At 45.7% G+C, this 22,101-nt stretch overlaps 1 protein-coding gene across 2 annotated transcripts in view; it reads right to left on the reverse strand.

Annotated features, from left to right (window-relative positions):
• Positions 1–427: 427 nt before the first annotated feature.
• EAPP (E2F associated phosphoprotein) overlaps positions 428–22,101 on the reverse strand; it is a 28,220-nt gene continuing 6,546 nt past the window's right edge. For both annotated transcript variants that reach the window (XM_077464702.1, XM_077464703.1), the window contains exons 4-7: positions 15,237–15,329; positions 6,067–6,187; positions 4,668–4,781; positions 428–3,702 (exon numbers count right to left, since the gene is read on the reverse strand). In XM_077464702.1, coding sequence (XP_077320828.1) covers positions 3,432–3,702; positions 4,668–4,781; positions 6,067–6,187; positions 15,237–15,329 — 599 coding nt within the window. In that variant the 3' untranslated portion in view covers positions 428–3,431. The remainder of the gene's footprint in view (positions 3,703–4,667; positions 4,782–6,066; positions 6,188–15,236; positions 15,330–22,101) is intronic.

Below are 22,101 nucleotides of genomic sequence, written 5' to 3' on the forward strand. Positions count from 1 at the left end.
TTGTCTTCAGCCACTGCTCCCAGAAAACTGGACATAAACAGTGCAAGAACTTTGTGTCTTTTGACATGGGATTTCATTATAGCCAGCACCTGTGAAACATACATATCACATTATACATCAGGACCTCTGTCTCTCTTAACTACACCTCCAAGGACATTGAAATGATAGAAGAAATTACTCACATGTGATTTCAGTGTGTGACGCCCCACCTAGGTTTTACCAATTATAAGTGCACAAAGTTGTCCAAGTGTAGAACATCACGGTTTTTACAACAGAAGTCAGAAGGGCCATTTTATACATGTGACGTGCTGTAGAGGTCACTGTGGATAGGATTATTATTACAGGCTAGCACACATCAGGCTTCAGCACAGCGCAATATAAAATCTTAATGTAATAAATCGCCAAGAATACAAATAGCACACAAATATGGACAAGCAAATGGAAACATTTTATTGTGAAATTACACTGTACACATGCTCCGAAGTGTTCACAGAACAGGAGAGAAACATCTGCACAGATAAAAGAACAGGCTGTTACAAATGGATCTAGTCAGTGACAGTGGCTTCTCTTTCCAGACGCTCCCTTTGGTCCCCATTTTTGGAGACTCTTGATCATTTTTTTTTTTCACTGCATTTTAAATAGGTAGATGTTTAAAGCGATATTAAAGTCAACATTTAAAAAAAATAAACATGTTTTACTTACCTGCTCTGTCAAGTGTTTTCTTTCACAGAGAAGCACTGATCCTGGTCTTCTCAGGTCCCCCTGTCGGCGCTCCTGGCCCCTCCCTCCTGCCATGTGACCCCAGAGCATGGAAGCTTGCAATGGGGGCACCTGAGCAGGCTCGCTCTGTGTGTCCATTCACATACAGAGACAGGGCTAAACCCTGCCCCCCTCCCCCCAATTGGCTCACTGACTGATTGACAGCAGCAGCAGGAGCCAATGGCACACCCTGCTATCTCAGTCAATGAGGAGGGAAAGTCCCCTGAAGGCAGATCAGGCTCAGGTAAGTATTAGGGGGGCTGCTACACAAAGAAGGTCTTTTACCTTCATGTATGGAATGCATTACAGTAAAAAACCTTTAAACTTTACACACAGTGACAGAGTATACAAGAATACAGTGTATGCAGATTACTTATTCCTGTCATTAAATATGAAGAGACTTTGCCTGAGTACCATACTGATCATTTGGCTTCAATAAAATACCAAAAATCGCTGGCCTAGAACAAGTCTGCAAATCAGGAATTTGGACTTTGTCACATACTTCCTCTGGGCAAGTACTTAAATGAAGCCAGATCATCAGTATAGCAGCCCATGAAACAGTATTTTCAGAAGGAGGGCGGCCTCCATATTTTTTCCAAGGACAGGGATTCTGTACTTTTGTCTAGAACTAGATCACACCTGTGTGTGTGTGACAACATATATGGGTCTCTTTCCCTGCTGTGTTGATGGCTGGTATTTTCCTAAAGTGGTACAAAGAATACTATCCTGCTCACAGATGGCACACTCCTGTGAGAGCCCTTATGCTAGCAGGGAAATACTCATTCCAACTTTCATGAGAATTCTACCAGTAAACACGGCACAATACCTTCTTTACTCCAAATGGCACAACTCCCCTGTATTACATTGTGGAAAAGACCCATTTGTTGGTGTATATAGAACATGTGTAAATTAATGTATCATCAGGACGGGGCCAGCTTTGTTCATACTGCTAATGAATTACTAGTAGAGCAATCCAATATGACCTTACGGACACTTTAAATTGAATAAGAATAAAAAGCTTGTCTTTAATAGCAGACATGGAAGTTACATTTAAACAGAAAAGAGCACTGTGAATGTGCAGTAATCCATAGAAAAGAACTGGATTGCTGTGATTTTAGTCCATTGAAGGGAATTTTAATTGCTAGTGGTTACTGAATATCATATCTGTAATTTGTGCTTCATCACTTAACCTCAAAAATAAAATTTTAATTTAGAACTGAAAAGCATTCTACCCTTAAAGGTTAAGTGCACTTTAAAAGAAAGGTGCACCCATCTTTTTTGGCCCAGTGCTCTGACCTAACCAATCCCACTCTCCCTCTTCACATACTTGCTGGAGATAAAAACTAATTTTCGCAGCCTCCAGGAATTGTTTAGAACCAGTGCTGCAAGTCTTCTCTGTCCTCTTCATGTCTGTATTATAGCCCAGCCAGGAGCCACCCCCACCCTCTCCACTCAATCCCCCGAGGCCACAGTTGGTGGATCTCAGCAAGTATGCTGTGAAGGGAGAAGGGAAGCTGGGATCACTTAGGTCAGGGTAAAGGGATACATGCATTTTGTGTTAAAATGCTTTCACTGTTTAAAAGTGGAACTTTACCCATAATAACCTGATAAAGAAAAAAAAAAAATGTGGTTCTTTAGCAAAGAACATAAATTCCACATTAATTATGGTACCAAAATTAGTGTGATCTGTAAATTGCCTCCAGCATTGCTCCTGTTTTTTCTTGCTGGAGGCTGCCATTTTGCAGTTGCCAAAAGCCCCAGCAGTAAATCAAAGCTGATCTAAACCAATCAATTTAACAGTTTCAAAAAACAGTTACATTCCTGGAATGTTGAAAATGCAAACGGTCACATTTGATTGTGTCCTCAACCAAACTGTCAAACAATCAAATGGCTGGTGCCATAACTGATTACATGTGTAGCACCATGGCAGTTGCAGTTAGCTTTAAAGTTTAAAAGGATAGGAGGGTTCAATTCCAATTTAAGGCTTTCAGCAGATTGGCCTCTACAAACTCAGCAGTGCCGAAAATGGAGAGCAACTGAGGATGTGCAGAGCGAGTCTGTATTACTGGACTTTAAACAGTATAGACACTTATTTTTTAATGTTTTACATTGCTAGAAGAAGGGATCTAGCAGGACTTATTTTTTGAATTTTCTTAATGTTCCACTTTCAGTATGAATCTGACACTAAATTTTGAGTAGGCTTCCTTAGTATCAGGAATGCTAATAACCTAGAAAGTTTTCATTTTGGTAATAAAAACTGATTAAATTTTAAAAAGTACATATTTAACTATAAAACTTAAATCATCTTCACTGCAGCTACATGATGAACCCTCATCACAAAAAGGTTCAAAATGGAAAGTGTATTTAGGAAGACAGGCTGATTTTTTCCCTATAATTATCCATTCATGTAAAAAGTGTCTAAACATAAGTGGGCATTTAAAGTGAACAGGAATTTGCTCTTCACATTACTGGATAACTAAAGTGAATAGTCACACAATCTGTTGTGTGAAGATCCTCAACTCCTTTAATAAGGCAGCCTTGGAGTCTTGCTAACCATGTTAACAAGCTGGACGTTCTCATTTAGAAATAAAAATGAAAAGTCTGACTGGTTGCCATAGACAACAAGAACAGTCCTTTCTTCAGACACTTTCAGCCACAAGGCCCAGTCTGTGCTAGCAGTGACTGGCTAAGACATTGAAGAAATGATACACTTCCTCTTTGTCAAAAACTGCCACCTCTGTGGAACACTCATTACATTTCACAGGATGGTACATTTCTGTATTCTGCGATTCCGAAGCAGAATCTGCCAACTGAGCCTTGAATTTCTTGTGATTGTGTCTTCTGTGCTTTGTAGGTTGTTCTGGGAATTTAAGAACTTCATTCTTGTTGACGGTGCAATTCATAACAAACATAGCTCTGTATTGGGTCTTGTAGGACTCGTGTCTGCAGGGTGATGAAAGTAAAATACATTTACAGTCATTAAGCCTCAAAACCTTAATGCATCACTTAAAATGTTTGTAAGCAATAAAACATGACTGCTAAAGATATTAAACTGAACTTGAGTTTTGCCCACAGGATTGTGTTAATGAAGGCCTCAACAGCAGCTGCCGTACCCATCCTTTGCTCACCTGCAGAAGCACATCTCTGAGTAAAGCTCCACACAAGGCTCAGGGATATCCACCAATCTCTTAGCACCAATGATGTCATGTGGAAGAGAAGGGAATGAGTCTCGAGTATGTTGCAACAGTTGGAGAGGATTGGCAGACAAAAGAAAACAAGCTGCTGAAGTGTACAGGGAAGAAAATTTCCATATGAGCCACACATCTATGCAAACCCCAGGTAAGAGCGCATAACAGCTTCAGTCCAGGCTCCAACGAGACCATGCCCCAATGTGTTTTACTCCTCCACCGAAGCTTAATCACAGGGTTCCCCATAATTAAGCTCTGGGGGAGGAGTGAAACATTAGGGACATGGCCTGGTTGGAGCCAGGGTTAAGGCAGTTATACTTTCTTACTTCGGGTTTGCATAAATGTGTGGCTTATATGGACATTTTCTTCCCTGTACATTGATGTCTGAAACTGGGATGAGCTCCGACCAAGCCTACACTGATTGGGATTCCTGCAGCATGAGCGGCATCCACAATTTCAGTTTGGGGTCACAGCAAGCTGCTGGAGTGTTAGCCATTTAAAAGTGTACAGCACATAAAAAATATGTTTTCTTTCATTTTGGATAGCATGAGACTAGATTAGAACCTCCATTAGGACTCAGAACCTGACATAGGATTAGCATCCTGATCAAACTTCAATGCGATCATACTCTACCACAACTAAAATAAAAGGGATCATATAAGCAGGGAGGCAGCTTTTATCCTGGAAAATTCCTCTACTTATTGACGACAAATCACTCACCTTTGGCAATCCAAGCAGAGTGTAGTCATGCAGGCTGGGCAGTTCAAAATGGCATCACTACTGGGCAAGGCTTGTACCTTAGTTTGCTGTGCATGCGTTTGCTTGTTCCTATACCTAAATCATAGAACAAAAAATATATTAGTCTCTAATTCACATTTATAATTTATTAGGAGGTATCTGCTGTACTCTCTTCACTTTATTTAAACACAATACATTTCTCAGGACCAAACAAGCCAAGTATGGGACATATTAGCAACTGAAAGCTCTGAATGTCTGGTGTTCTTTATATAATTGTTCTGTTCTTTATGGGAAATTAATCACAAAACAGCCATGTTTCTGGCCAGAAATCTGGGAGGAAAAAAAAAAAAAAACACGACAAGGAAATTAATGGGAACAACTCCCTTTTGAGAGTTAAGCCGGCCACAGACTGAGCAAAATTCTCTCTTGCAACCAAGGTTAAGGAGAAAAAAAAAAAAAAAAAAAAAAAGCTCAATTCCCCCAATTAACACTGTCCACAGAGCTATCGTGTTCTCCTAGTGAGGAGGGTGGAGCCTGCTGTCCTGGCCAGGCGAACACCCAGTGATTATTGGTAGCGGCTATAGCCACTAGCAATAATGGCATAGAAAATCCAACAGGCTGGTTTTACCTAAGCTGATCGATCGATGCTGAACCGGCCAAGATACGAACCATCTATGGCTGCCTTTAAGATCCCCTTTAACAGGCTCTTAAGCCTCGTACACACGATCGGATTTTCCGGAGACAAAGTGACAGACTTTTGTCCAAAGGGCGTGTGCCGCAAATTTGTCTTGCATACAAACTGTATACAATTGTCTGTTAACAAGCAATTTCAGCTCCTGAGCGTCACCCTTTGGGCACCTTCTGCTAATGTCATGTTTGGTGAGCATTGATTCCGAGCATGCGTGTTTGTACTTTGGACTTGTGTGATGGACTTGTGTACACGCGATAGAAAAATCTGACAACAGACCGATGTCTGTCGAAAATTTACTAACCTGCCATCAAAGGTTTGTTGGCGGAAAGTTGGCCAACAATTGTCTGATGGAGCGTACCAATGGTTGGATTTTAGGCAAACGGTCTGTCATCACACAATTCCCAGGTGAAAATCCGATCATGTGTATGAACGAGGCTTTAGCGATAACACAAAGTGTGTAGAGCACACTACACAGCTGCAAACTTCAAATGCGGGTTTTTTCTGCACAAATAGGTATACTTTTTTTTTCCTTTTTAAACAGAAAAAGAAGAAAAACACTTTCAATAGTTTATAAATTAGACTGAAAGGGGGTAAATAAGGGAAGTTAGGCAGCCACCATTTATCCTGCACAGCCAATGGCACACTGGTAGGAAATGAACAAACAGCACAATAGAGTAATTACACCCTCACCCTCTTCTCTTTGCATCTACCCATGCTTGATCCCGATCATCCTCATCTGGATCATATAGGAGGTCATCATTGGTTAGTACTTTGTGTCTATGCTTCTTTCTTTGCTTCTTTCCTTGCTCAACTTGAAAAAAGGAAAAATAAGTCAGTCACTTTGTTATATTTTGATTAGTTTGGCATTAGAGCAATGTTTTTCACTTTTTGCACACATGTAAAGAAAAAAAAAAAATTGTAATTTTTGACCAATAAAATATGATATATTTTCTGAAAGCAGAGGCCCTGTAGAATAAAATAATAGTTGCAATATTTTATGTCACATGATATTTGTGCAACTGTTACTCAAACATGTTTGGGGGAAAAAAAACAAATGAATTTAGTGCAAACCCACACATAATACCCATTTTTTGTAAAATAAAAAAAGATGAGGTTGTGTCGAGTTACTAGATAACAAACATGTCAAGATTTCCATAGGTGATTGGGGTCAAATAGAGCCCAATGTCTACCTGCCCTTCACAGCATCTAACCAAGCACAGATCTGCTCAATTAGATGTGCATACACACACACACAAATATAAAATTACCAGCTTTTTCTTTTAAATTACATATCATATTTACCTGCTCTGTGCAATAGTTTTGCACAGAGCAGCTCCAATCTGCCTCTTCTGGAGGTCCCCTGCAGTGCTCCTGGCTCCTCCTGTCTTCAGAGTGCCCCCATAGCAAGCCACTTGCTATGGGGGAACCGTACGGCTCAATCCTCATCTGCACTGTGTTCTTGCCCTATCCCCATTTCTGATCACAAGCTGTGATTGACAGCATCCGAGTCCTGTTAGAAGGTAGTGAGAGAGACGTGCTTCTGCTCCCAAACACAGAGGTGGTGTATGCAGGGAAGGTGGGGGGGGTTAGGGTTAATGTAATGTGTATAGAATGTAATAAGGTAAACATTTCTGCCTTTTAGAATCACTTTAAATCTTTTCCTTCTCCTGCCCAGGACTACAGGTTCCATGAGGCATTATTTCTCACATATTGACAAGCTCTCAGGCACTTACTGACATGTATGGATAGTGTATAAATGATATGTATACACTGCAGTACACATACAGCTCACTACACTGTTCATATTAACAAATATTGAATTCTGTATAAAGGCCAGCTAATCGGTTGAGCAACTAAATCGATAATAAAAATAGGTTGTCAAAAAAAGGATTTTACAGCGAGTACAAAAATCCAATTTTTTCGGGGTGGACTCCCTCTTTAAGGGATGACGGCACACAGTAATATTTTGCCAGACCTATATACTATATTTTTCGATCCTGGTCTCAATTGTTCAATCTGTTTTTAGATTCTGGTCTTAATTGTGGGTGAAACTAATTAACATAATCTGTTATAATCGATAATAGAAATGTCTCTAATTCACCGACTGACACAGCTCCTCTCTAACTAAATGGGTTTGTTAGCCTGCCATTAGGAGAACTAGGCAAAAATTGTAACACAATACACAGAACTTTAGTCCCGCCCTGGGGGTCAAGCAGTACAATGTAGAAAAAAAAAAAAAAGGGGGGGGGGGGGGGGTGGGTGCTGTGTCGGTCTGTGAATTACAGAGAAAAAAATCCTAGTTTCTCTTATATTCACCGACTGACATAGCTCCTCTCTGTAACTAAATGGGATGTCCTTTCTGCATTATGTTAACAGCATTAAAACTTCATCCACCACGGCAAGTGGGAACTAGTGAAACTAAACAAAAAAACAGCAGTGTACGGAAAAACACACCGCCATAACCGGGCATTCTCAACAGGAGAGAACCCCAACACCGCAACCTTTTTGCGGAAGTAATGCAACAGTGCATTAACAAACAGTACTACGTTTTTATCGAAAAACCAGGAAGAAAAAAAAATCTCAATTGCAACTACAGGGCCACCTGCAAAACTTTGCGGCCAAAACAGGCATCAGCCGATGCAATGATGTCTACCTTGTAGAACTTGGTAAACGTATGGACAGACGACCAGGTCACCGCCTTACACACCTGAGCGACAGACGCTTGGTGTCGGAAGGCCCAAGACATTCCAATTGCTCTCGTAGAGTGGGCCGCGACTGGAAAGGGGGGCACCTGCCCCTTCAAGGCATAGGCTTAGACTACAATCTGTCTGATCCACCTGGAAATGGTGGCCATACCCTGCTTTGGATTAGCCACCGAAGCAAACAGCGAGTCTGACTTCCGAAAGGGAGCCGGGCAGACAAGTACACCTTCAGAGCCCTAACCACATCGAGAGCGTGAAGGGCCACCTCTTTGGGGTGCTTCGGCTTAGGACACAACGATGGTAATACAACGTCCTCATTGATATGAAAAGCGGAAACCACCTTCGGTAGAAAGGACGGTAGCGGACGCAACACCCCCTTATCTCTGTGGATGACCAGATAAGGCGACTTGCATGACAAGGCCGCCAATTCCGAAACACTCCTGGCCGATTTGATGGCCACTAGAAAGACCACCTTCTGTGAAAGGGTCAACAGGGGAATCTCCCTGATATTCTCAAACGGCGGCTTCTGAAGCGCAGACAACACCATGTTCAAATTCCATGGGGGTAACGGTGGACGCACCGAAGGGACTACATGTCATACCCCCTGAACAAAAAGGTACTCACTACTGAGACGGCAGGAGTCGTTGGGGGGGGAATAAACGCACAGCCAGGGCTGAAATTTGCCCCTTAATGGTGCTCAGCGCCAATTTCTGGTCTACTCCTTTCTGAAGAAACAGCAGGGTCCTGGATATAGAAAAGGAGAGCGGATGCCACCCTTTCTCCTCACACGGAGATGTAGGCCTTCCAGGTATGATGGTATATCTTCTGTGAAGAAGATTTCTGCGCCCTCAGCATAGTGGGAATCACAGAGTCCGACAGACCCCGGTTCCTTAGCACCTGGCTCTCAATAGCCATGTCTAAAGCCAGCGATGGTAAAGCAGGGTGAAAGATTGGACCTTGAGATAGGAGGTCCTCACGCAGCGGCTGTCGCCAGGGAGCGTCTGCCACCAGATGCACCAGGTCTGCGTACCAGGGCCACTGAGGCCAATCTGGGGCAACCAGGATTACCGGAATCCCCTCGGTTTCCACTCTGAAGCAGACGTGGCAACAGTTTTAGTGGAGGAAAGGCATAGATCAGCTGGTACTGATCCCACAGAGCCACCAGCGTGTCCGACGCATCTGCCCACAGATCTCGTCCTGGACACGAATCTCGGCACCTTCTGATTGAGATGGAAGGCCAATAGATCCACATCTGGTGTGCCCCACAGCAGCCTGAATATCTCCGGATGCAACGCCCATTCTCCTGGGTCCAACATCTGACGACTCAGTCCGCCTGCCAATTTTCTACCCCCGTGATGTAAATGGCCGACAGGGCCGGAACGTGTCGCTCTGCCCACCGAAGTATGCGAGTGACCTCCCGAGCAGCGGCTGAGCTTCTTGTTCCCCCTTGGTGATTTATGTACGCCACAGCTGTGGTGTTGTCTGACTGTATCCTGGTCGGACGTCCTTGAAGACATGTCGAGCACATGTGGAGGCACAGCCTGATCGCTCTCAATTAGAGCAGATTGATCGGCAACCTGAATTCGTCCGTCGACCAGAGGCCCTGAGCTGACTGAATCCCCATCACTCCACCTCAGCCTGAGAGACTGGCGTCCATAGCGATCACCGTCCATTTCAGCGGAAGGAAAGATTTTCCGGACTGAATCACCGGGGACCTCAACCACCAGATCAGAGAGTCCCTGACTGGCTGGCTCACCTGGACCTGTCGATCCAGGGACAACAGATTTGTCCCATTTTGTCAAAATCTCCTTCTGCAGGACTCTGGTGTGGAACTGGGCATAAGGTACTGCCTCGAAGGAGGCTACCATGAGTCCCAGTACTCGCATGCAAAAGAGGAGCGACGACCACTTGCGGTTCATCAGTAGTTTGACCGCAGATCTGAGAGTCTGCAATCTGTCTGAGTGGAGAAAGACCCTTGCTTCCCTGAAGTCCAATAGTAAACCCAGGTACTCCAGATGCTGGGTCGGCACAACCACCGACTTCTTTAGGTTCAACAGCCACCCAAATTCTCGCAGAGTCTGCATGGTGATCGCCACATCCTCCTCTAATTCTGAGGTGGAAGATGCTCTCAGGAGGAGATCGTCTAGGTAACCCACAATTGCGATCCCGCGTTGTCGCAGCAACGCCAATACTGGAGCCAGTACTTTGGTAAAGACTCGGGGGGCTGATGTCAGGCCAAAAGGTAAGAGCCACAAACTGTTAATGGGCTTCCCTGACTGCCAAACGCAGAACTTTTTGGTGCTGAAGGCATATGGGTATGTGCAGGTATGCATCCTGGATGTCCAAAGACGCCAGGGAGTCCCCTTGGAGTGCAGCGACTACTGAGCGAACTGATTCCATTCTGAACCTCTGCACTTTTACAAAGTGATTGAGGAATTTTAAGTCCAAGACTGGACGTACCCCTTCCTTCTTAGGAACCACAGATTTGAGTAGAACCCCTGGAAGCGTTCCGATTCCGGAACTGATACAATCACCCCGATTCAGCAAGTCCCTTACTGCCCCTAGCAGGGCCTCCCGGCGGGTATGCTGGAGGGGAAGAATCTGTTTGGCGGCCAAGTGAGAAACTATCTTGTAGCCTGTGGAAATCAGGTCGCAGATCCATTGGTAGGATAACCGGGAGGTCCACCGGGCTGCAAACTCCCGAAGGCGACCCCCCCCACCCGATACGCAGGTGGGGGCAAACTTTCATGCAGTAGCACTTTTGTTCGTAGGCTTGCGGTTCCAGGGACGCTTTTGACCGTCCGTGGATGTCCTGTCGGGCTGGGAACGTTTTGTCGAAGAACCAGGCAGATGAAAAAGCCACTTGTGAGAGGAAAAAGAGGGCCCTTGCCTGCGGTGTAGCTCCTTAGCCTTCCTGGCCTGTGGGAGTAGTGTACTCTTAGCACCCGTGGCGTTTTTAAATAATGTCATCTAACGAAGCTCCAAAGAGCCGGTCGCCAAGGAAGGGAAGATCCGTCAGGGCTTTCTTGGAAGCCTGGTCAGCAGACCAGCATTTAAGCCAAATCAGGCGCCTCAGCACCACAGCTGACACTGAAGCCCTGGATAACAGGGGAAGAGTATCCAGGACCGCGTCACAAATGTACTTGAGGCCTTGCACTAGTTGGTCTGCTAGTTCCAAGCAGACAGGGGAGGCGTTTTGCTCTCCCAATTCGTGGTGCAAAAGTTTTGCCCAGTCAGTGTCTGACACCAGTGCGGATGCCAGTACTGGTCACACGGCTGACCCCACAACCGTAAACAAGGAATGAGCCACCGCCTCGGCCTTCCTATTCGTGGGATCCTTGAATGCAGGAGTCCCCTCAACCGGGATCGTGGTTACTTTATTTAACCTAGATACTGGGGGGTCCGCGACCGGAGGAGCCGACCATTTCTTGAGAAGGCTTTCCTCAAAAGGGTAACGCACCGCCATATTTTTGGGGACCGAAAAGGTCCTTTGCGGCCGACCCCATTCCCTGTAGATGAATTTGTCAAATAAGGGAACACCTTAGGTGAACGTGCTGGCTTGTGGGACCCAAAAGGGACCGATACATCAGCAGAGGGATCCGCTGGCTCCTGGATCTTCAGGGTATCACGCTCAGCTGTGAAAAGTGCTCCAACAAGCGCTTTGTCACGCCCGGATCCGGAATCATCCTCACTGTCCGAATGGTCCTGGTCAGCCTCATCTGATAGGTCAGAGCAGGGGTCACCAGCCGCAGCAGGGCCCGAGTCTGCATCAGAGCTCTCCCCAGAGGAGGGGGGGGGGGGGCAGAGGCCTTTTTAGCGCACCTTTCCTTCCACGCACCGCCTCTCTTTTAGCAACAAAGGAGTTAAGGACCGCCGTCAGGGTGTCCATGGGCACAGCGCTATCTGAAGACATGCTGACCCTACCCTGTCTGCCACCTGCAAGGGGACTTAGGACAGTGAAGGTCCCACCCTCCTGCTGCGCCGCCTGGGGGGTGGGGTTTCCTAGCACCAGACTCACCACCCTGGGGCATTCTGTGATGGTCACTAGCCGTGCCTGTAGTCCCCAGGAGGTTACCCAAGTGCAGAGTGAGGAAACTGTGCCGGCAGCAGCGGTAGAAAATATCGGTGAAACGATCTGCAGAGCTTGCACCAGCGTTCAGGGAATTGCCATCCAGCGTCCTGTATACACAGTGGACACAGGAAACAGCATGGGAGAGCACATGTAATGCTGTCACAAGAGAACGGCAGTGAAAAGAGCGTTCGGGCTTCAAAAAAATGGCCGCCAATGCAACCAATAGGACAATCCTATAGAAAATGGCTGCCGAGGCTCACAAGGGGAACCTGCTTTGCCCACAGTCAAAATTGCCGCCGGACAGTGCCATGAGGTGACAGGAAAAAAAAAAAAAAAAAAAAGTAAAATAAATAAATCACAGAACAGCGCTGCCTGCATTCAGCAACAACACCTCCACAGACACCTTTTGGGATTCCCCAGACCGGGACCAGGACCAACACTAGCCACACAGAGCCCCCTACAGGTGAGAGACCACACACACACACACCGGAGGGGGGAAGATAGGGACATGGGAGAGAGGAGGAGTTGAGGTGGCCCCCGAATCGACCTCCCAGGGAATGCCCAGCTGCCCACCCCACCGAAGCAGGGAGAGCCGTACTTACCAGTCCTGAAGAGCTGGGAGACATTCCATCACAGACCTACTCCTGCGCAGTTACAGGGTAGCTGTTGGCCTGGTATACTGTGATCCAGACATCAGTAGCGCGGTCATATGTATACCCCGGAGCATTGAAGCTCACGACCACCTCTGGAGCTGAGGTATGTCGTGGCCTGCCGAGCCTTAGCTGCGGCCTGCACACGCTCGATGGGGAGACAAGGATAACTTAACCAGTCTGTCACTCAGCCAGCAGTTGATGAAAGATCCTGGGATCTTCTATCTTGTGCAAAAACATCAAAACCTGCATCACAAAAATGGACCAAAGGGCCCGCAGGGTTCCTAGGTCATTCTCCTTCACTAGGCAAAATAAAAACGGAGTTCTGCCTGGGCATCAGGGAGGGTTGTTAGCACAGGGTCCGCCCCCCGGGGCGGGACTAAAGTTCTGTGTATTGTGTTACAATTTTTGCCTAGTTCTCCTAATGGCAGGCTAACAAACCCATTTAGTTACAGAGGAGCTGTGTCAGTCGGTGAATATAAGAGAAAAAAAATTATTAAAAGCCAGCAGCTATAAATACTACAGCTGCTGACTTAATAAATGGACACTCACCTGTCCCAAGGTCCAGCGATGTCGGCAGCCGAGGCCAATCGATCGCTCGGCTCTCAGCATTCTCGGTAAGGAATCAGGAAGTGAAGTATAAGGCATAGACTTCTGTGGGAGTCTATGCCCGGAAGTGGGTGCAAATACCTGTCTTAGCCAGGCATCTGCACCCACCTCCCCCCTGAAAGGTGCCAACTGTGGTACGGGGGGGGGGGGGGGGGGGTTTCCGATGAGCGGAAGTTCCACTTTAGGGTGGAACTCTGGTTTAAATACATTCGTAGAACAGATACCCCTCTTGGGAGTGGGACTATAAAAAAAAGGCACGAACTAAAGAGTATTACCAACAAAAGGTTTTGGTCATTTATTGGTACAAAAAGTTAAGTATCCTGGATTACATATTGTTTACAGTGATTGAGATACATACACACTTTTTTTTTTTTTTAAAGCGATTATGGGGGGAACAGTCCCAATGGGATCTTGATGAAGACCGAAGTGTTTAAAGGACTCTTTATCAGAGGTGTCTGTAGCAGGAAAACACTGCCTAACAATGGAGATTTATGAAAGGATATTAACTGCTGCATATAAAACAAGGGATAGTTGCCGATGCCACCACCATGAACAATTCGGCTAACACAGATGGAGGCAAAAGCCACAGGGGCCCATCCGCTGAGACCTCCCATCAAGTCCATAAAACGAGAAGCTTAATTTATATTAGTGTAGTATAAGGAAATTGATAGATGCTAATAGAAGTCTATGAGGATCCGAGAAGAAAACCCTCCCAGATAATGAGTCCCCAAGACTCCCAAGTAGATATCTTAAGGCTTATGGAAGATCCTTTAGGTACACATGGCATCTGCAGCACAGCAGCCTGTGTACAGAAGCCTTGTATAATAGAGGTGGCAGTTGCATTTTTTTTTATGTTGCAGGATATTTGTGTATCTGTTTATCAAGCCTATATTTTCAATATAAAAATACACCAAAATAAATGTTAGTGCACACAGAGAACAATACCATGTTTTCTGGTAAAATATGAAATATGGAGTTGCGTTGAGTAAACCGTTACCAAATATGTCAAGTCTTAAAAATTCATGTAAAATGGCAAAAGCTATGGAACCCAAAATGATCTGTTTATGTCACCAGTTTAGAGTGACATGATAACCCTGGAATTATTGCGCTCTCACTCCAAAGTGCAGTGATACCTGACATATGTAGCGCAGTTGCAGTTTACATACAAATGTAGGCCCTACACGCACATTTGTATGTGTGCACAGGGAAACGTAGTTACTTTCATTTTTACAGTTTTATTTGTTTCATTGAACATTATTGATATCAGGCGACAGGTTCTCCTTATGGACATACCAGAGTTCTATTAGGCCCCTAATGTTTCGTCTGCACTCCACTCCAGACTAAACACAGGACCGTGCTTGATCAGTAGTTTACCTGGCATTGCAGCTGGGATTTTAACAGCTCTGAATGCAGAAATGCTTAGAGCTGAATACTTCTGGGTTTACTGATTGCAGAGCATATTCCCTGTTCTGCTCTTGCTCACCATCTTGACACACCACTCCTCTGGCAAGTGTGGAACCATGATAACCAGTCATGATGGTGAGCCACTTCAGGGAATTTTCCAAGCCAACGGCGGCTGTGAGCTTGTTTTAACCCATTGGACTACCAGAAGGTTTATAAAAGTACTTTGGAAGGACAAAGTTAAGTAAAAAGCACATAATGCATTGACATTCTGATTTAGGTTATCAAAATATAACATTTATATAATGTACTTTACATTTTAAAATTCACCAGCAGCCCTGTGTTCACAGAATACAATTACCATGCAGTAATAGACAAACCTCTACAGCGATCAAGCTCTGCTAGTGATGCCTACATCAACATTACCTTCCTCCTCAGAGTCAGAGTCAAAGTACACATTATCATAATACTGTTGATTGCTGCCCTCTACTGTTGTGGTGGCAGAACTGCTGGATGCACCTAAAAACACATGAAACAGTGAACACATTAAATCTAGAAAAAAAAAACAGCTAAATTAACAAACACATTAAAAGTCGTGTATGAATAAAATTACATTTGAAAAGAATAACTTTAGTTTGTCTAGCTCAGCTTTGGAAAGTAACTAAAAAGTGAAAAGCATTATCCGCATCATGTTTCTGGTGTAAAGATATGGAAGGAATGATGAACTGACAAGAAAATCGAGTTACAGAATACTTCCTGTATTCCTAAATATCAGCAATCACTTCCCTTGTCAAAAATCTGTCTAGTGTCAGGAGATGTGAAACAAAGAAATAAATGTTCTGTGCTGATGCAGCGGCTCCTTAATGCAGTGCTGACCAAGATTGGACCACACAATGGCACTAGTGACCTGTATGCATATTTATTTTATGCAGAAATGAGCTGCAACATCTGCATTTTTCTTAGATCATAATAAATTAATCTAATAATGGGAAATACATTTTAGCGGCCACTATTTCCAGCTCATCCCCAACACATGGATACTTTGTCCTGAGTTCCTAGGTACTCCATAATGCTAGCCACAATGTCGGGACAAGGCACATAGCCTCCGACACCGCAGCTAGGTAGGAGACAGCTTCTTTGCTAGCGAGTGTCTGCCTTCTGTGGCCAAATGGGCACCTAGGAAGATAGGACAAGGTACTACTAGTACTCAGCAACTAAATATTGTAAAAAACAAAAAACAAAGGATACTTCTTTAACTGTCCGTGACTTAGAGATCTCAGCTATGTGGCCTGAGTACAGGTGGCAGGCCCAACGGTGAAGATTCCAATATGCCAACAATTGGCTGTAGGTGCTGACAAGGCTATACAGCCAATATTTCACTGGATAATGGACATGGGAGGACAAGACTGTAAAGGGGTCTGAATGAAAACTTAAAAGCAGAGATGTCACCAATTTATCCCATGAGAGAGAAGTAATCAGTGAACGATTCACCTGCCAACATTTAATATTTGGCATTAATACAGTGTAAAAGTACCATAGGCCTTGTTAAGGCAGAGAAAGTTATGAACAGGATGTTTTCTTTCAAATGTTTTAGTACTCAGTCAGGCATTCACTTCTCTTTAAACTACTTTCTTTCTCGTACATCAGGGGACACAGAGACTTAGTAATTACTGATGGGTTATATAGGGTATCACTAGGTGATTGGACACTGGCACACCCTAGACAGGAAGTTCAATCCCCTACATAACCCCTCCCCCTACTGGAGGTACCTCAGTTTTTTCGCCAGTGTCTTAGGTGTTGGTCACGAGTAAAGACGTGCTGTGCTGAGCTCCACTGGAATATCTTACACTGGGGCAAGCCATGCAACCGGATCCATTCAAAGTGTGTTTTCCAGGCCGAATTGGATGGTACCCGGGCCTCGTGTTTCGAAGAAACAAGGTTTTACCTGTAACACTTCTCTTTTTAGTGAGCTGGACCCCGGGATCCAAAATTTGTTTTTTTTTTTCAGCCATAGCCCTGGCGGGGTGCTTTACAGGCCCAGAACTGCGGATCTGCCTATGCAAAAGGGGGCCCCAGTATCTGAAGGTTTTTTTCTCCAAACGGAGCCCACTGTGAGGGGTGAAGATTGGGTCTGTTACACAGAACCATGCAGCTGGATAAGGTAAGGGAGACTCCTTAAGAATTTTTCTAGTTCTAATAGGTTTCTCCTTTAAGTAAATGTATGCTATGCCTAAAGTCGCCACCGGGGGCTGTCCATGCTGTACGCTCCTCCAAGTCATGCTCCAGGTAGGATGTGGGAAGGGGGGGGGTTTCTCCTGCAGGGATTCTCCTCCCACAGCTTAGGTTAGGCACAGAGAAGTGGTAGTATACCACACCGCCTGCCACCGCCGCCATTACAGTGGCTTCCCATCCACCGGCCCTGCTCTCTCCTCCGCCCCAGCCTCCCCTCCATGCAGGTTCCGAGGATCGGAGTCTCGGCTCGCGCAGGAAAGTGTTCTTTTTTTGAAAAGACAAAGGGGGGGGGGGGGGAGCGTTAACGCAACGTTGGCGTGGTTAGATGCCCACATCGCTGGCTACACAGGCTATAAAGTGTACTCTTTTGCAGGTGCACACAGCCTATGGAGGGACACAGAGCCGACAGGCGCATGCGAGTCTGGAACACAGGCATTCCCTGGCAGCATTTACTTAAGCACCAGACTGGGTCTTGGTAGCAGCGGCAGTTGCTGAACTACATTGTCCAGCAGTCAGTGCTTTTTTGTGGTACCTCTACCTTTGTTGCTTGGCACTATCGGCAGAAGAGGTACAAATACCCTGAAAAACAGGGGCTCAAAAGGGATCTCCCTCAGGCTCTGAGGACCCCCCCCCCCCTCTGCAGCACCTTCCCCCCCTGAAGGGCCTGGGGAAGCTGGCCAGGGTGAGCCATCGGGGTCAGGGGCTGCAGCTGCTTCTGGCACTTCAGCCCCTGTATGCATTACGCAGGAGATTTTTTCCTCAACCATAAATGGGCTAGAGGACTTAATCGCATCTTCACTCAGTGGAAGAAAATGCACTAGGTCCCCCTCTGCCACCCAGGACCCTCAAACAGAGGAACTCTGGGGAAAAAGGAGAGGAATCCCCCTCTGAGGATCGGGATGAGACTGATTCCTCTTTTGAGGAATCAAGTGGAGAAGGGCCCTCTTCAGCTTCTCAGGATGAGAAGGTGTTGGTGCAAATTCTTGCTGGATTGGTCCACTCCAAATTTAAGTTGTCCGTATCTGAGTCAGTTAAAGAACCCTCCTCTTGTTTGGGTTCACTGAAGCCTCCTTAAACTGCACATGCCTTTCCTGTTCATAGGTTACTGGAAAAGCTTATTATTCTGAGTGGGATCACCCAGATAAAACATCTTTTCCCTCCTAAAAAGTTTTCATAACTTTATCCTATGGAGGAAAAATGTATTAAGATGTGGGGTATACCAGCTATTGACGCCGCCATATCAATAAAAGTCTGACTTGTCCCATTGACAATGCTCAGATGCTTAGGGATCCAATTGATAAAAAAAATTGGAATTCCTGTTAAAAACAGATTTTTCTCCTTGCCAGGTTCAACCTGCAGGGGCAGCAATTGGAGTTTGTCAGTACTTGAGAGACCATGTTAAACAGGTCCTCAAGGTTTTACATGACCAGCAAGCCCAGAGGTTGGCCAACCTACCAGAGGCTTTGTGTTTTGCGGTTGATGCTATCAGATTCTATCCACCAGACCTTTCGCCTTACGCTTGGGTTGGTGCATATGCATAGAATCTTATGGTTGAAAGATTGGTCAGCCGGATCACCATGTAAGAAGCTTCTGGCTGGATTTCCCTTTCGTTGTGCAAGGCTGTTTGGAGAGGATTTGGACAATTATTATCCAAAAGATCTCTAGTGGGAAAGGCACCCTCTTGCCAGTTAAAAGAGAAGTTAACGTCCCTCTTTCAAACGTGCTCTTTCCCCAGTGCCAGGAGCATCAGCCTCCAGGCAGTCGCAATGGCCTCCTCCGTCAGGCTCAAGAACTAAATCTCAGAGCCAACCCCAGGAACAAAAATCCTGGGGGAGGAAGTCTACAAAAACGCTAAAGCCTCTTTATGAAGGTGCACCCCTGCTTGCTCGGTGGGGGCACTGCTACAGTTCTCAAGGCTCTGGCAGGGGGATTTTCAGGACAGATATGGGGGGGGGGGGGGGGTCTCCACAATAACGGTAGGTTACAAACTAGAGTTCTGAGAATTCCCCTCTCCTCGTTTCCTCTGATCAAAATGTTCCCAAAGACCCAGAGAAAAAAAAAGTCCCTCTTTCTAGCGTTGGAGCAACTATTGTCGCAAAAAGTTATTGTGGTAGTTCCCACACAAGAGCAGGGATTGGGGTTTTATTCAAACCTTTTCACAGTACCAAAGTCTAATGGAGATGTCGGCACATTCTAGATTTCAAGGACCTAAACCAATCCCTAAAAAGTACAGTCCTTTTGCATGGAATCGATCCGATCGGTAGTCTCCATCCTACAAGGAGGAGAACTTCTGGCGTCAATAGACATCAGGGATGCGTACCTGCATGTACCCATTTTCCTTGCTCATCGAAAAGTACCTGCTTTTCAAAGTAGAAAAATGCCACTTTCAGTTTGTAGCTCTGCCTTTCAGACTAGCTACTACACCTCGGGTGTTTACAAAAATCTTGGCCCCTCCTCTGGCCAGATTAAGGGCCCAAGGTATAACCATAATAGCATACCTAGACGACCTGCTCTTGATAGACTGGTCAGGAGCCTGCTTGGACCAAAACTTGGTCACCACAGTTCGCTATCTGGAGTACCTAGGTTGGGTCCTCAACTTGGAGTCAGTAAGAAGACTAGAGTATTTGAGTCTGGTCATAGATACAGCCCAGAAGAGGGTATTTTTACCCCAGGCAAAGATCAGTGCCATAAAAGAACCGGTTCAGGTAGTCAGAGCAAAGAAGGGTCCTTCTATTCGCCTTTGTATGAGGCTGCTGGGGAAGATGGTGGCTTCATTCGAAGCAGTTCCCTATGCTCAGTTTCATTAGACACTGCTGCAAAACAGCATCCTATCTGCCTGGAACAAGAAGGTTCAGGCGTTAGATTTTCTGATCCGTCTGTCTCCTGCAGTGCATCAGAGCCTCAGTTGGTGGCTGAAACCCCGAAAATCTGAAAAAAGGAAAATCCCTTTTACCAGTTACCTGGAGAGTGATAACACCACATGCCAGTCTTTTGGGATGGGGAGCAGTTCTCGAACAGTTGACTGTCCAAGAGAGATGGACCAAGACCGAGAGGTCCTTACCCACCAACATTCTGGAGATCCGTGCGGCATATCTTGCCCTAAAGGCCTGGACACTCAGGTTCCAGGGTTGTCCTGTCAAGATCCAGTCCGACAATACCACAGCAGTGGCTTATATCAATCACCAAGGAGGCACCAGGAGTCGTGAAGCTCAGGGAGAAGTGAACCAGATCTTAATCTGGGCAGGAAAGCATGTACCGTGCACATCAGCAATCTTCATTCCAGGGGTAGAGAACTGGCAGGTGGACTACTTAGAGGAGCTGCACCTTTAAAAATAAATTAAAAAAGTCAGCAGCTACAAATACTGCAGCTGCTGACTTTTAATAAATGGACACTTACCTGTTCCAGGGTCCAGCAATGTCGGCAGCAGATGAGCAATCGCTCGTCTCAGCTGCCCCCGTCGCCATCCTCTGTCAGGGAATCGGGAAATGAAGCGTTGCCGCTTCACTGCCCGGTTCCCAGCTGCGCGTCTCAACTGGTCCCCGCTGTGTCCTGGGAACTGTAGAATGGGGCATCTGCAGCTAGCTTGTCCCGGAAGTGGGTGCAGATACCTGGATTATACAGGGTTCCGATGAGCAGACCTTCCACTTTAGGGTGGAGGTCCGCTTTAAGTCGCCGGCAGTTAGTCCCAGGGGAATGGTCTCTTCAGCCAACATCTTCTTGGCCATATGCCAAAGATGGGGGATTCCGGATGTAGATCTCTTTGCGTCCAGGTTCAACAACAAGATCAACAACTTTGTGCCAAGAACAAGGGATCCTCTTGCATCCGGGACAGATGCGTTGCTGACTGATTTATGCATTCCCTCCTATTTTGCTACTGCCACGACTTCTTCGCAGGATCGTGAAGGAAAAGAAGTGAGTACTTCTGGTGGCCCAGAAGAGCTTGGTATGCAGAAATAGTAAAGATGGCAGTGGGTTCCCCGTGGACCCTACCGCCACATCCAGACCTGTTATTTCAAGGTCCAGTGTTTTCTCCTGCCTTACAAATGCTAAATTTGATGGTTTGGCTATTGAAACCCACATTTTAAAGAGTGGTGGGCTTCAGGCCCTGTGATTTCTACCTTGGTTAATGCAAGGAAGCCAGCTTCCAGAATGATTTATCATAGAGTCTGCCTCCTGGTGTCAATCCAGGGTTGGCATCCCAGTACATGTCATAGGTAGAATCCTTGACTTTCTGCAAATGGGGCTGACCTTGAGTACCATCAAGGGCCAGGTCTCAGCCTTGTCAGTATTGTTTTGATGTCCGCTTGCTTTGCATTCTTTGGTCCGAAGCTTTTTACAGGGGGTAACGCATCTTAATCCTCCGGTTAAGGCACCCCTAAACCCCTGGGACTTGAATTTGGTTCTGTCAGTTTTACGGAAACAGCCTTTTGAATGGCTATATCAATTCCCTTGGTCCTGTTGACAAGGAAGTACATTTTTTCTGGTAGCCATTTCTTCTGCTAGAAGACTATCAGAATTAGCAGCTCTTTCCTGTAAAGAGCCTTATCTAACCACGCACAAGGATAAAGTGGTATTGCGCCCTCATTCTAGCTTCTACTGAAGGTGGTTTCAGGTTTTCTTCTAAACCAAGATATTGTTCTGCCTTCCTTTTTTCCAGATCTGTGTTCTATGGAAGAAAGGTCACTACATTCTTTGGATGTAGGGAGAGCAGTCAAAGCCTGTCTGGAAGAGACTGCTCAGGGTCACAAAACGGATGTTTTGTTTGTATTGCCGGAAGGTCCTAATAGAGGACAGGCAGTGTCGAAATCTACCATTGCTAAGTGGATTCGATAAGTATTTGTTCAAGCTTATGGTTTGAAGCAGAAAGTTCCACCTTTTCAGATAGAGGCACACTCCACGAGGGCTATTAGTGCTTCGTGGGCAGTGCATCACCAGGCCTCTATGGCTCAAATCTGCAAGGCCGCAACCTGGTCATCAGTTCATACATTCACCAAATTTTATCAGGTGGATGTGAGAAGGCATGAGGATATCGCCTTTGGGCGTAGTGTGCTGCAGGCA

Source organism: Lithobates pipiens, unplaced genomic scaffold (assembly GCF_037356315.1).
Source record: "Lithobates pipiens isolate NorthernLeopardFrog02 unplaced genomic scaffold, aLitPip1_a1.2 Scaffold_30, whole genome shotgun sequence".
In the NCBI taxonomy this organism is placed as follows: domain Eukaryota; kingdom Metazoa; phylum Chordata; class Amphibia; order Anura; family Ranidae; genus Lithobates; species Lithobates pipiens.